The following is a 14,775-nucleotide window of genomic DNA, read 5'->3' on the forward strand; positions in this document are numbered from 1 at the left end:
GCTGAGAATTGTCACTCTGTTGGCAGCTGTGTTCAACCAAATTAAATTTCTACCATAAGTACTTACACCTGATGTTACCACTGTGAAAATTATCTTTAAAAATTCCTTCTGTACATAGAAATACCTCAGAGCACCATCTACTTGTAAATAAATAACTTTCAAATTAAATTGTATTATTAACAAAAACTAAACTGACACTGTCTTTTGAAAGAGCTCAACAAGTGCCCAGATTATAAAACTCATTTATTTCATTAAAGGTATTTCATTTTGCCAAGGGCCCATATTTCTGGATTTTCAAATGTTATTTATACATATGAAAAATGTTGGTATATGGTTAACAGGAAATAAATGTACCAAGAGAAAAAGGACAGCTTAACCCACCCAATGTACATGTGTAGGACAGTTGGTGTATACAACACATGCACAACATATAGCACAATGGAACAAAATGTCCAAAATTACAGTCCAAAGGCAGCAATTTGTTGCACCATTTTTACAATGTTATTGGTTATTTTGAATTTTTGACGATGCGTGAGATTTTACTACTTTGGCAGCTCTTGGCATAAGATTTACTATCTTGGCGTGAGATTTTACAACCTTGGTGTGAGAAAGTGCCAGAATGTGCAACGCTCACGCTCGATGCATTAGAGTTGACAGCCCTGCTGTCTGATTGGGTTTCAAGCCATACATGTAATACATAGAAATATCACCCGAATAAGGTTGATTTAAAAAAATAAAATAAACAAAACAAGCAAACACCCCCTATTACGCTATTACAGTTGAAATACATAAACCCCCACGGAAGACATGATCTTAATCTCCCATACAAGGGGTATTTCAAATGAAGTCACCCTTTAGGTAACCTCATATGAAATCTTCACCACCCGGTGTGGAAGATTAAGATCATGTCTTCATAAAGGGGTGTATGGATTTCAACTGAATAGCCCATTCGGAGGGAAAATCACTTTTCAAAAGACAGTGTCTATAAATAACATTATGTACAATGGTCAATGTACATAAAATCTGCAAGTGAATTTACAAGTTTAAATAACAATCTAGTATGTAATGTACAACATTTTATTTTCATCATTATTATATAACTTTCTACCCTGAATCTTCTACAGATAAATAATTACTTGCCAATCACATCTAGACACACAGAAATGTATATACAAAATTCATTTCTCCAATTTGTTCAACCAAAATTTAGTTATTTGTACTTGAAGAAACAACCACCAACTATGAGTATAAAAATGATCAATATTATTATAAAATTTAGAAAAAAGGAAATACAACATGCAAATATCTATGGATTTCAATTTGAATTTTCTTATTATATCAGAAGATGAGGCTACAGTTTGTGAAAATCATCTTTCTAGTCTGCACAGGTAGTTTGGTCAGTAAATGGGTTATTACGTTTGAAATCCATACACCCTCTGTGGAAGACATGACCTTAATCTTCCATAGTCAGTGGGGTGAATATTTCAAATAGTCCCCCATGCAGGTAATCTCATTTGAAATTCACACTCCCTCTGTGGGAGATTAAGGTCATGTCTTCTGAATTTCAATAGCCCATTATCTGAATAGAATGATTACTTGTGCAACTGGTGATATGTTAAAAATGTATGGTACATTGTTCGTACTGCTCTGCATATGTGCACATACATGTATACAAATGTACAACGGCAAGGTTAAACGCTTGAACTGGATATGAAAGTAACTAGAATTACATTACAAAGTGTGAGAATCCAGTTGGTGTTTGCTTGGATTTGGTTAGTTGGCAAGATGTCACTTGTGATAGATCGCTTCATCACGTTTGTTGTTTTTGGCTACTCCATCTCGCATCCTCTGACATGAAGGGGAAGCTTACTCTCAATGAGGAAAATCACAACAGACCATAAAATAAATACTTCTTGATGAAACAATTCCATAATTTTGATTTCTTGGTTTCTTGGCTCTGATCAGTGCCAGATTGGGAATGCCATCAATCATAGGGCTGGTTATTTCACAATACTTGCAATCCAGAGGTAGCCGGTTCTAATCACACTTGAGCCAAATTTTCTTTGCACTCTGTCTTCGTTTATCACCTTGTCAATTTCTTTTGTTTTGTTATTTAATTTATTGTAAACAAATTTGCACAAAAAAATTAATGTCTGTGTTGGCTATCTACATTGATTCAAACAAATCTATAGCTATTTTTTGATGGCAAGCACACATGAGTAGATATTTACATGTAGTTGCTAACATTAAAAAACAAATTCTGACCAAATCAGGAAGAACTTCTGTGCAATTTTGCCAGAACCAGAAATGTATACCTGGTGTCCAGTTCCATCAATTATGCCCAATAGAGTCTATGCAATACGACATAAGTCCTCTGCTTGTGTGTTTGTCCTCCAGAGCCTGGAGCTTCTAGGAGGAATATCCCATAATGATACATTTAAACACATGGAAGGTAAGAATAGTTGTGGAATTTATCTAGAGAGAGACCTGTCCCTCTGTCATCTTAGATCTAGCCAAAGTGTCCTCCAACATGGATGCCATTTCAATTGTTATACCATTCCGGTTGGCTTATTATATAGGCTCTATAAGCATAATTTAATTTTATATAGGAATATGTGAAAACCCACCACACCACAAATGTTCTATAATGTTGGCAGATCTTGTTTTGAGATATTATCCATTCAATATAAAAAAACAAATACAAACTTGTTTACTGATTTTTTACTACCTTGCAAACAAGCAATTACATGATCAAAGCTTAGGAACAGTCGCCTGTGTAATATCTCAAGTAGTCAAAATGTTGACACTACAGCCCATTTGTGGTGGATGGTTATATACCGTAAAATGTCCTCTACAAGTATATAGAGTGCTTCTGATGAAAGCTAAATTAATCCAGACGACATTATGGTGTTTGAGCAAACAAGTCACAGATCATGCATATACAAACAAGTATTATTGTAAGACCAATCTATTGTATTGGCAGATTTACGCTTGTTTCGTATTAAGTTAGCTTCCATCAAAACACTGTATATACTTGTAGACAAGGTTTTACAGTAGAGAAATATAGTGAAATTCTTCTGATTTATCTTCATAAAGAGAATCTAATCAGGAAAGAATTGATTTTCAATATGAAAACATGTGTATGAACAACTTTTTCTACTGTTTTAAATATCAAAATTTAAATTCATTGTTTGTAAACATTTCAATTCCATGATTAACTCATTGTACTTCAAGTTCTATTAAGGAGGCCCAAGTCTAGAAAAAAACATGCATATTAACCCTAACCCTACCCATGTTTTTTTTTTGCTATCGGAAGGAAAGAAGAAACGAAAAAGGAGAGAAGATGAGGAGAAAAGTCACTTGGCACCCCCCGGGATTCGAGCCTGGGACCCCTCGCATGCCACGCAGAAGATCCCCAGCATGTAGCCACTGGGTATTCCCTGGGTATATATGACTTGGGCTGATTGCGTCATCAAGTCACGTGGAATGTATACACGCAGAGCGCTTTTAATAGTGAGCTTTAGTGAGACCTAGTTGGGTTAGGGTTAATAACATAATGGGTACATGAAACTATACTCAAGTCTTATTGGTATTATTTTCCAATCTAGAGTGATTGTAATGTGGTCTGAAGACTAACTGGAAGAGGCATGCGCATAGCTGCCATGTGGCTTTGAATCGACGGCATAGGCATACGCATCGGTGGCGGCAACTGCGGAGGTGGTACAGCCTGCATTGGGGGCGCTTGGCGCATAGCCATCTGATTAGGTGCTGCTGACATTTCCTGATCCAGTTTCTTCATGTGTGATTTCAGATGGTAGCGTAAATGCGATTTTAATCTGTACGCTTTGCCGCAATAGGGACACATACAGGGTTTCTCACCTGTGTGAGTCTTTTTGTGGTCTATTAACGATGCATGTCGCGCAAAACTTTTGCCACACAAATCGCATTGCCATGGCTTCTCCTTTGTATGGGTACGAATATGTGCGGTGAGATTGTATGGAAGACGAAAACCGCGACCACAATGTGGACAGACATGTGGTTTCTCACCTGTGTGCTTTCGAAAATGAAGTCGCAGCGTTTTCTTGTGTCGGAATGTCGCCTGGCACATGTCGCATTTAAAGGGCCGATCTACCGAATGTGTGATCATGTGATTGCGTAATGACACAGGCGTTGAGAATCCTGCACTGCATACCTCACAGATGTTATCCCGAATACCTTTGTGAATCGCCTTCTTATGAGCTCTGAGAGCGCTTTTTGTACGGTACGTATTGGTACATTCATCGCATGGAAAAGGCCGGTCTGACGTGTGAGTGATACGGTGGGCTTTCAAGTGATAGTTTGATGTGAACATGCGACCACATACTTCACACGGGTGATTCGGGGTAGGTTTAGGTATACCACCATTCTCAGGATTCATATGCATATAACGGATATGCTGTCGTAATGTCTTTCTTGTAGAGAAGTTCTTGCCTCAATGTACACATTATCTAGGCTGTGTTACATCATCATGTTTAACCTTATGTTTCTCCAGTCCTTCAGATGTCTTAAAATCAGCTTTACATTTGTCACAGTTCCAAGGCCTAGCTTCCGAATGTCTCTCCAAATGTTTCTCAAGGCTTTCTTGAGTCGTAAAGTACTTCTTACAGAGTTTACACTTGAACAACGGTTCTCCCGTATGAACACGCTCGTGAGTTTTGAGAGTACTCCTTGTGGTGTATGTTTTATTACAGTCTGTGCATTCAAATGGACGTGCTCCTGTATGGGTCCTCTCATGGTCCTTCAAATGGCTGGATTTTGTGCATACTTTACTGCAGTACTTACACTTCAATCTGGAAAAGACAAAACGATAAGGATATTTGCATTATGTCAATTAGTGGGTTTTTTAGCGGGTTCGCCATCGGACAAGTAAGTTTAGAACTGACAGTTTTAAACTTGTCCGACGGCGAACCCGCTAAAAAACCCACTAATTGTTATGAATTCCCATTGTAAAAGCCTACCCCACAATTTAAAATGTGGTCTTTGTTGCTCATTTTGATGCCAAAAATTTTTTTACAGCAATGAAAATAATCACATCACAAAATTACATCCCATCATGGCACAAAATATACATTTTTTTTTTCTGTTTCGACTGTCGAGCAAAGATATTAACAACTGGGATCCCCATCATAGGGTTGGAGAGCTCAGGTAGTAAGAGCACAGGATTTGCAATCTAGAGGTTGCCAGTTCAAATTCTGTGACAAATTGTCTTTGCTCCCCTTCTTCATAATATAAAAACAATAAATAATATTATAAATACATGAAATATTGTATTCTCCTTGTCAAGTTTAATACTATAGCTGAAATCTCTCCATTGCAGGTCAAGTTGACTTCATCATAGCCAATATATGCAATAGTTGATTGTTGCACAAAAACTCAACTTATTGAGTTAATTATCTATTCCACCCACAGAATTAGAGAAGGATAACCGGGACTCCCTATACCACCACAAACAATAGCGCCGTCAGAGCGATGGGGAGAAAATTCGGGTATTCGGGTACTTGCCGACAGGGCGCAGAGACCAACGAAAACAATTCTGCGTCTCATCTTTAGCGTCTTGGTATCGAGTGCAGGTTGCATCAAGTGCGTCTCTCAAATGCGCCCATCATCCATGTTGCTCTTGCATGACAATGATTGCCTCAAGCACATTCTGAGGGAAACTGAATACCCCCAATTTTTGCTCCATGCCTGTATCAAGATGGTGGTCGAGTCCCGGTTCTCCCTCTCTAATTCTGTGATTCCACCAGATATGGAGATTTGGCAAATGGAAATAGTACTTACCTGCCGCCAACTACAGCAGCAACACCGGTCTTCTTCACTTTTTTATTCTTCTTAAGTTTCTTAGCCTGTTTATGTTTATTCAATGCAATCTTCTCAATGTAGTCGTTGGTATGGCAGCACACGTGGTATCCTTCTCTGCACTCTTTACAAAAATATTTCACCTTTGGGGTTGAAGGCTTTTCTGCGCCATCTGCACCATTGTTTGTGACCGAGTCCTCTTCTTCTTTTAACTTCACGCCAGATTCGAGAGAGTCAACAGGAACTTCAATACCAAGTTCTACAATAGACATTGGGTCAACTTTGCTTTGATTACTTGCGTTTACTTTGTCACGTGGGTCTTCTAGTTTTTGCACAATGTCAGTGACTTTTGGACCCGATTTAGATCGACGCTTTTTGATTTCTAAGTCCAAAAATTCCTCCCAAGATTGTGTTTGAGTTTCAACAGTTCTTGTTTGTATATGAATTACTATCTGCTGCTGCTGATGTTGTTGTTGTTGCTGTTGTTGTTGTTGTTGCTGTTGTTGTTGTTGTTGTTGTTGTTGCTGCTGCTGCTGCTGAAGTTGTTGCTGTTGTTGCTGCTGCTGCTGTTGCACCTGCTGTTGATGTTGATGAGCATGACCAGCTATTGTAATAAGTGCCCTATCATTACTCATTGACATATGCGTCGGTTCATGTATAATATGTGATCTTTCAGGCATTGATACCAGATTATGTGCACCAAGTTGTGTATAGTACTGATCACTCATAGTCACTTGGGTACTTAAAGTAGTCCCAAGATTTTGTCCGACCATACTAGGGTGTACTCTATTATTCGTTATAGAGGACGTCGGGACAGCATGAAGTCTAACAGGCACTATATGACCTAAAGTCACCTGGTCTTGATCAGACATGGACACTTGGACTTGGTCTGACATGGACACCTGAGGGCTACCTGACCCTTCCATTGTGACCTGTGCTCTGTTATTGTCCATTGTCACTATCGGCCTATTCTCAATTGAAATTATTGACTGGCCAGCTATTGTGTATTGTGGCTGTTGCTGTTGTTGATGCTGGGACGTATTACCCATTGAAACCTGGAGTGTGTCACCCATAGTGACTTCAGTTCTGTCACCGATAGCTACTCTGCCGGCATCTATTGCAGCTTGTTGTACAGCTTGTGCTTGCGCCTGAGCTTGGGCCTGTTGTGCTTGTTGTGCTCTATCGTGATGTGCTGTGGCTGCCAGAAGCACCTCCATGCTATGCACAAGGATGTTATCTGGTACAGCCATGATGAATGGATTGGTGGTGGGCTTTCAAATGTTGTATCTCAAAGAATCATAATCCTGCAAGCAAAAAAAAACAAGATAAAAATTACACAAAACTCTCACAAAAGCTCTCTCACAAAATGCATAAACAACAAAAGTGCAATTGCCAACATTAATATTACTTTTTACAATCAGGGTTGTCACTACACTGGTCGGTGCCGGTCGGTAGTAACCAGCACTCAGGCAGACCAACCGGCACTCCAGGGAATATGAGGACTTGCCAACCGGCACTAAAGTAGAGAAATTGTACTTTTTACCCTAAAAAACAGCTGGAAAGTGACGCATGAAAGTATTTTGGACAAATATCATGGAAATTTAGCCGGCACTAAATTCAGTCTAGTGACAACCCTGTTTACAATTATTTCACAAAATAACATTATGAATTAATGCACACTGCAAGCATTATATTTGAAACCATATTACGCCTACACACTGAACACATGTTATGAATGTCCTCATGGAAATCTATGTTGCGCACAACCTTCAGGAGTTGATGCTGGGAGCCATACCATATAATACAACACATTCTGCACCACTTGAAAGACAATCTTTTTATACAAAACATATTTTTATACAAAAACACATTAGGGCCATACAGACTTCAAAGTGCACGAGGAGTCTGCATGGGCCTATGGACCTTAAGGGGGTACTACACCCCTGGCCAATTTTGTGCCTATATTTTTGCATTTTTCTCAAAAATTATAGCACATTGGTGACAAGTAAGATATGTATATTATAGGGGCAAGGACTACAACTTCTGTACTGAACATTCAGCAACTCAGAGTAAGTAGTTATTGATTTATTGATTAAATATTGGGTTTCCCTCATTTTTGCCTGTAACTCCACAACTGTTGTCTGTGCTGAAATAAAATTTCCAGTGCAGTAGTTGTAGTCCTTGCCCCTATAATATACATATCTTACTTATCACCAATACGCTATGATTTTTGAGAAAAATGCAAAAATAGGTACAAACTTTGGTCGGGGTGTAGTACCCCCTTATTGGAACACAACTGTTTACTGAACACACAATTTTGAGTTGGTACACAAAGCCAGTGTAATTTTATCCAATACCGGTACTCAACTTGACAGTTAACAACACAAGTACGTATACATGTACAATGTTTCAACAATGGCTGCATAATTTATCATATTAAAATGATCTATTTTTGTTACACACCAATCATCAATTTCAATGCTGTCATAACCAAGTTATAAACCTTGTTGATAAAAATAGCTTACTATACATTTCACAAATTGAGCATTTTTGTAAATCAAGGACTTTAATTCACAGAGTGTTTCAACAATCCCAACTAACTAAAGCAAGGGCCGCTTTACTGGGATTAAAGGTAACCACCGGCTAGTGAAAGCAAGACTACCTAAAGCTGACAAATTTACTGTACTATCCAACTAATCAAAGCAAGAAGAGACCCAGAAGTACAAGAGTCTCCACCACAACCGGTTTTAAAGGTAAGGGAAGGCCTAAGATATCCAATATATATATGACACTGACACTGAAACTCATTATGCAAATTTTGAATCAAATGGTACACTATTAAATACACAGAGCATTTAGCCTAAACCAAAATGTGATTACGCAATCAGCATGCATAAACTGGCCTACTTTATGCAAAATGCACTAAATCTGAACCATGCACACAATAGCAATTATGACACTTTTGGCGCACCATACTTTAGCTATAAAATGTCAATCAACATGATAAAATAGCTTCAAATCTCTATTTACAAAAAGTTCGACTTTCTTTAAACAAACTAACATGAGAAATTTTCAATCATCTGTGCTGCTTCTTCTGCAAAAACATTTATAATATTTAAATTAACCCCCTTTACTTTCCACAAGATTTTGTCCCAATCCCTGTCAAACAATGACCTGAACTTGAACTCTGACCCAATTTCAGACTGTTTTACTTATCAAAACAATGTCCAAAACAAGAAAATACAAACCAAACCTTTACTCAAAACACCTCCCAATTTGACAACATTTATTTTACTCATCCCCCCACAAGAAGCACAAATTGTTTACATCTAGATGCACATCAAAATCATGAAATCAAGCTCTCATTAAATTTTACATAACATATGTCCAATGTCCCTTGTCATCACCTGTCGATCATGCTTGTCTGTCGTTGTCGCGAAGTGCATGTATCGAAGAAATTTAAATCAGACATTTTGCTGGCCAACTTTTTAATCTAACTTGCGAAAATGTCCATTGCAGAAAAACATGCGATCCAAAAAAATGGCGTCTTCGCTGATCAATCGTCGTTCAAACGTTTAATATCATGTCCATTGCGTCGTGAGCTGCCAAGGCTCCATCGGAGACATAACTCCAACCTGGGCAATAATAATTAAATATCCACTCAAATAAGGACAAAAATGCGAATCTTTCTCCATATTTCGGCATATTAGGCCAAAAAAATACAAAACTTGTTTGTTTCCTGTAGCACATTACGCATTACGTTTTTTAACGGCTTATTTTGGGTATTAGAATTTTTTTTTTCACTTACAAAGAAAAAAAACCAAACCGGAAAAATCACAAAAAATAATATAAAACACTACTGGAGGAAACATTTACACATCACACAATAAATGAGCATAGTGAAAAACTATCTGGAGAAAACATCACACATTTGTTTTTAAAATACCAGTACCTTTTTTAATCTGCAAGTTGAAAGGGGATCATAAATATTCTTGAATATGAAGAAATATGATTTTTTGTGTGTGTTGAGAGACCCACTGTAAAAGGTGTTTTTTTTAAATTTTAAGACCTGAATTATAAAAAATAAATAAATTAAAAAAAAAATGCATTTCGCATAACTTTTTTGGCCTGCTACAGGAAACAAACATGTTTTATTTTTTTGCCTTATGAAGTAAAATGTAATCATTATCAAAACTCGTCGAACTGGGTAAATTTGTATTGTCCTTTGACAGTACTGTCGATTTTGCTCGGTCTTTTACATAAATTATTGTCACGGTAGTTTCCATCGCTTCCAAAATCTCGTCTCACTATCCAGGAAAGCATACAACTTTAGGTAATATACATGTATCTGTCCATTGCCTACCCATCACGATACTCAGTCTGTCCACAGTCAGTCCCCCGAGTCAGTCTCAAATCAGTCTCACATCACAAATCTGTCTTGAGGTGGTCTGACAACTTTTTAGATCGCGCTTGTCGACCAACGCTAAGTTTTGATCAGCTGCCCCTACCAACCAATCGATCAGCATCCTCGATTGCCAAATCATCACAAAGGGATGCCGCTTTCTGTGCTCAACCTTGCTTGTGCGCGCTCAACACAATGCAGAACTTTCAAAAATTAACTAAGTGTGGTATATGTACACAACAAAAATGTTTTGTGGTACGCTGCAAAACATGTGATAAATCAGCATGCAAATTTGTGAAAAACATGCTATTTATAGGGGGGAAATCATGTTACTGTACATACATTGTAAATTTGTATTGAATCCAGCGTTACACCCATCGAATGTGTGTCATCGGCCCTCAGACACACACACACAGGCATAGAGTTCTGCAGTAGCATGTTTTGTTGACATTTTTTTTAATGTTTACTTCCACAACAGTTCTAATACCATCAACTGACAACTCAAATACAAAGGATATCAGTTGGCAATCTTAATGTTATGCAATCAAGTTTACAACACTATCAGTCTTACAATAGAGGCCCTGCATGAAATTATCGATTGGCTCCAAACAAAGGATTTGAGCTGGTGTCCTTCACCGTAGTTATGGCGGAGTACAGTCCATTCAATCAAATGTTGTCATCAACCTATTTGATCGTATTGCAGGGTTATGTGTGTGAGACGAACTGTGACGGTAGATTGAAACCTCGCTTTTGTTGAATGCATTTGAGTAGTCCGCCATATTTACGGGATGATATGTCACATGCAAGACCTCTATGAGCAGAAAGTCACTGAGTCATGCCATTCAAGTACCAATATTGATTACCTCAAGTGGCCTACTTCAGTGACCAGATATGACCCTGTATGATTTCCATGTTATTTTCCCGGGGCGACTGGTCATTGACAAGGGGTATCATGCATGGCCACGAAGTTTCAAATAGCACCCTAAACAAGTATAATTTACGAGGTCTGAAAATGCACCCCTAAACAATTAAGTATGACAAGCGCAATTTCATACCCTAAATAAGTATTGACATTATTTTTGCCCCATTAGAAGTTCTATTAGAAGCAAGTAAATCAGTCATATTTTGACTATAAAACCCTTCATGATAACTGGGAAAACACAAATTCAAAAGTTCATAACTTTTATTAACCTTTATTTTTATTACATACTACATTTGTCTCAAAGGACCCTAAAACACTGATTTATTGTATAAGGTATACCCTTTTTCTCAAATTTCCTTGTTTTAGATACCCTATTCACGATACGTAAGTACAGTGCCTGATCATGAAAAAAGACCCTTTTTACTTGAATCTTTTGGCCATGCATGATACCCCATGGTCAGTGACCAGTGGCCCCCCTGGGGTTATTTTGCAATAACAAAACCATCTTTTCCTTGATTTGGTATGAAATTGAGCAAATAAAATTCAATGTCATGTCAATTTGGAGTTATAAAGGGCAACTAAAACTGATTTGAGGTAAGTTTTATCTGTTTGGAATCTGTATTGACTATTCTGAGGGAATTACTGCAATGTAAACAAACCAAATCATGGCCCATGTCATGCATGTGAACATGCTGTACTGGTGGGTGACTGTTGGAACCCATGGATTCGATCCATCCAGCATTGATATATTCAGGCTGAAACGTTCGTGAACAGTCTCTGTTGCTTTGAATTTGTGTGGAAGTGGAACACACACGCACTCACTATTGCTATCGGGGAAATGTACGTACATGACGTACTCCCCACCGTAGCAGGATAGACACCCATATGATAAATAAAGGATGCGAAGGTGGACTGTGGGGTGTTCCTCATCAGCTGGATTGAGATAGATAGACTTCTCGATCTTTGAATGTCAACGTTACTGACACACAGTGTCGACTTCCTATACGATAAATATAAATTTAATACTCCGTTGGTGAGCTGACAGGCGACTGGTATTTCACGAACGCAAGAAAAGGAGTTCTATCTGATTGGCTAGCAATCGATCGCTTAGGTAAACAGTAGTCAACTACAAACTCAAAACTGAGCATCGTATTCAATTCGATTGAAATCGATATTCTATTATTGCCGTAGATAAAGAGAGTGATAGTGTGTCAATAATGTACATTGTATTGCAGCTGGATTTTACATGCATTCTTTTATATAAATTTTTTCTCAAAGAGTTGAATATGATCAAAATTTTTACTCAGGATTTCAAATTTTTACCCGCACATTGCAGTTAAACATATCCACAGCAAAATACCGGTCCTCACTAATTAGTTAATTTAATTTCCAGGTAGTTAATTTAAACGAAACATGTGATTTACGTGACAACAAATAAAATTTTCTTACAATAGAAATATCATATGGGATACTGATGGTAGGCGCAACCGCCTGGCGTGGAGCTGCTACGCAGTAGCTGACTTTTTGCTCCGTGGAGCCAAATTGACCAATCATGTTAGAGTTTTTCATTACTCGGAGGTAAAACTGACCAATCAAGTACGACTTACTCATTACGTGAAGCGAATTTATTCATTAAGAATTTGCCAGATGAGCTTCACGTAGTTGCAAGATATCCTCGGTCACGATAGTTATGATTCAAAAAGTAATTTATGAAAAGTACGAACCGACTTATTATTAAGATGGACATGCACTCACAAGAAACTCATACAGTATTGTACACAACTATATAGCTAGGCAGAGTGGTGGTAAACCATGCACACAATTCTGCGATCTGCAGTGTATCGCCGGGAGCTGATTTGTACATCTTGCGTGGCGTGGCCTGCGGAATTCGACCTTCAGCAAACCAGTTCGGATTTACTTTATATACTAGTAGTAGGCCATACATAGGCCTACTGTAGTTACGGTACTGCCCGTTTTCCTATACACAATACTCAGTGTGCTCACCATTGACGCGTGACCTAGTGTATGTTAGAAGTATTATGCCATTGCCTATATGACGTCACTGTGTAAAAAATAACCAGCCAATATTTAAAGTATTCTCTGAAATTCTAGAAAATATAGTTTTGTAACATTTCCTAAATTTTTAGCTAATTTAGGTGTTTGGAAATATTGGTACTTTTGTGTTTTAGGAAGGATATGTAAACGACAGATAACACCAAAAAATATGAACAAATTATTTCTAAACCTTGTTAAGTCTGCAAACCATTATGCTTCTCATTTTCAAGAACGCTGGTTAACAATAAGCAGACTATTGTCTCATTTCGTAAACAAAAGCCCAGACAGTTACCTTGCGTTCGCTTTATAATCATTCACCCAACTGAAACTATAATACCAGCTCATTGTTCATTGCACAGGTAAAACAGACACAAGTGCAGTGTGTATTTAACCAGAGAAGATCTGATGTAACATAGTTGAGCTGTTTTCATTGAGTGTTATCTTGGTTTAATAGCTTTTAATGGGGTTTAAGTCCTTCAAAGGTCGTGGTGAATTCTACTGTAGACATGACTGCATCATGATTATTTTAAAGTCAACAACATTCAACAATATGATCACCGTGATAGTATGACAGTATCAGTACCGCGGGTGTCAGTGATCCTGGCCTGACACAGTAGACAAACAAACAAACACGCCACACACATGGCACATGCATGCAAGGTAACATTGACTACATTGTATACACTAATCAAACAATGGTATTGATCCTGTACAACTGTTTGTGGTTTATTTACATTCGATTCATTTAAAATCCACATAGTAAACATTAATTTTGGCAAGAGTTTTCTCTCTCTGCCGGAACGATGATGCATCAACTGGCTCCGTGTAATGAAAAGATCTAACATGATTGGTCAATTTAGCTCTGCGAAGCGAAAAGTAAGCTACGCGTAGCAGCTCCACGTTGTGGCGGTTACGGCCAGCCATATACTGATCATGCGAAAATCGTAAAATTATAGAATAGAAACAGTGTGGCCGGCTCTCAAAATCTCAAATTGTATGCATAGCCTGAGTCGCACGGCCTATCTCGAACAAAATCACCATGCGTAGTTGTTGAAAAACGTAAGGATTCATCGTACTACCACGGCAATTTTTAACACGAAGATATAGGGATGATGACGGTGTGTGACAATTGAATTGTTTTGGACTCATATCATATTCTCAGACTCAGATCTCTGATTCTCAAAATAAGCTTACTATTTATAATCTATATTTCTAATTTCATGAATTTTTTATTTCTATAAAACCTGATATACACCCTTCTCACATACCATCTATTTGTACCGCACATCGTCCACAAACACAGGCAATCCTGACAGCATCCTTTTCCAAGGACCCTTCACTGCACACTTTCCAATTGAATGCCTATGAAAAGCTCTCCGAAATGACAAAATAACTGTGAGAATCTACGGATGAAACGAACAAAAGAAAAGAACGCAATATTCTCCGCCATGTCAGCATTCCCGACAGACAGGAGGCCTTCAGGCTAACGACCACGGCTGCAGGGTTCCTTGACTTTGCGTAAACCGTGCCAAAAGCTGAACAACACAATGAACTGTGTATT

The 14,775-nt window shown here is 38.1% G+C and overlaps 1 protein-coding gene across 1 annotated transcript; it reads right to left on the reverse strand.

Annotated features, from left to right (window-relative positions):
• Positions 1–3,324: 3,324 nt before the first annotated feature.
• LOC140143097 (uncharacterized) lies at positions 3,325–14,765 on the reverse strand. The gene is made up of 3 exons (XM_072165148.1): positions 14,483–14,765; positions 5,818–7,139; positions 3,325–4,829 (listed from the first exon to the last, which is right to left on the reverse strand). The coding sequence occupies exons 2-3, from the start codon at positions 7,083–7,085 to the stop codon at positions 4,484–4,486; spliced, it is 1,614 nt and encodes a 537-aa protein (XP_072021249.1). The 5' UTR covers positions 7,086–7,139; positions 14,483–14,765; the 3' UTR covers positions 3,325–4,483.
• Positions 14,766–14,775: the final 10 nt, after the last annotated feature.

Source organism: Amphiura filiformis, chromosome 20 (assembly GCF_039555335.1).
Source record: "Amphiura filiformis chromosome 20, Afil_fr2py, whole genome shotgun sequence".
NCBI lineage: Eukaryota > Metazoa > Echinodermata > Ophiuroidea > Amphilepidida > Amphiuridae > Amphiura > Amphiura filiformis.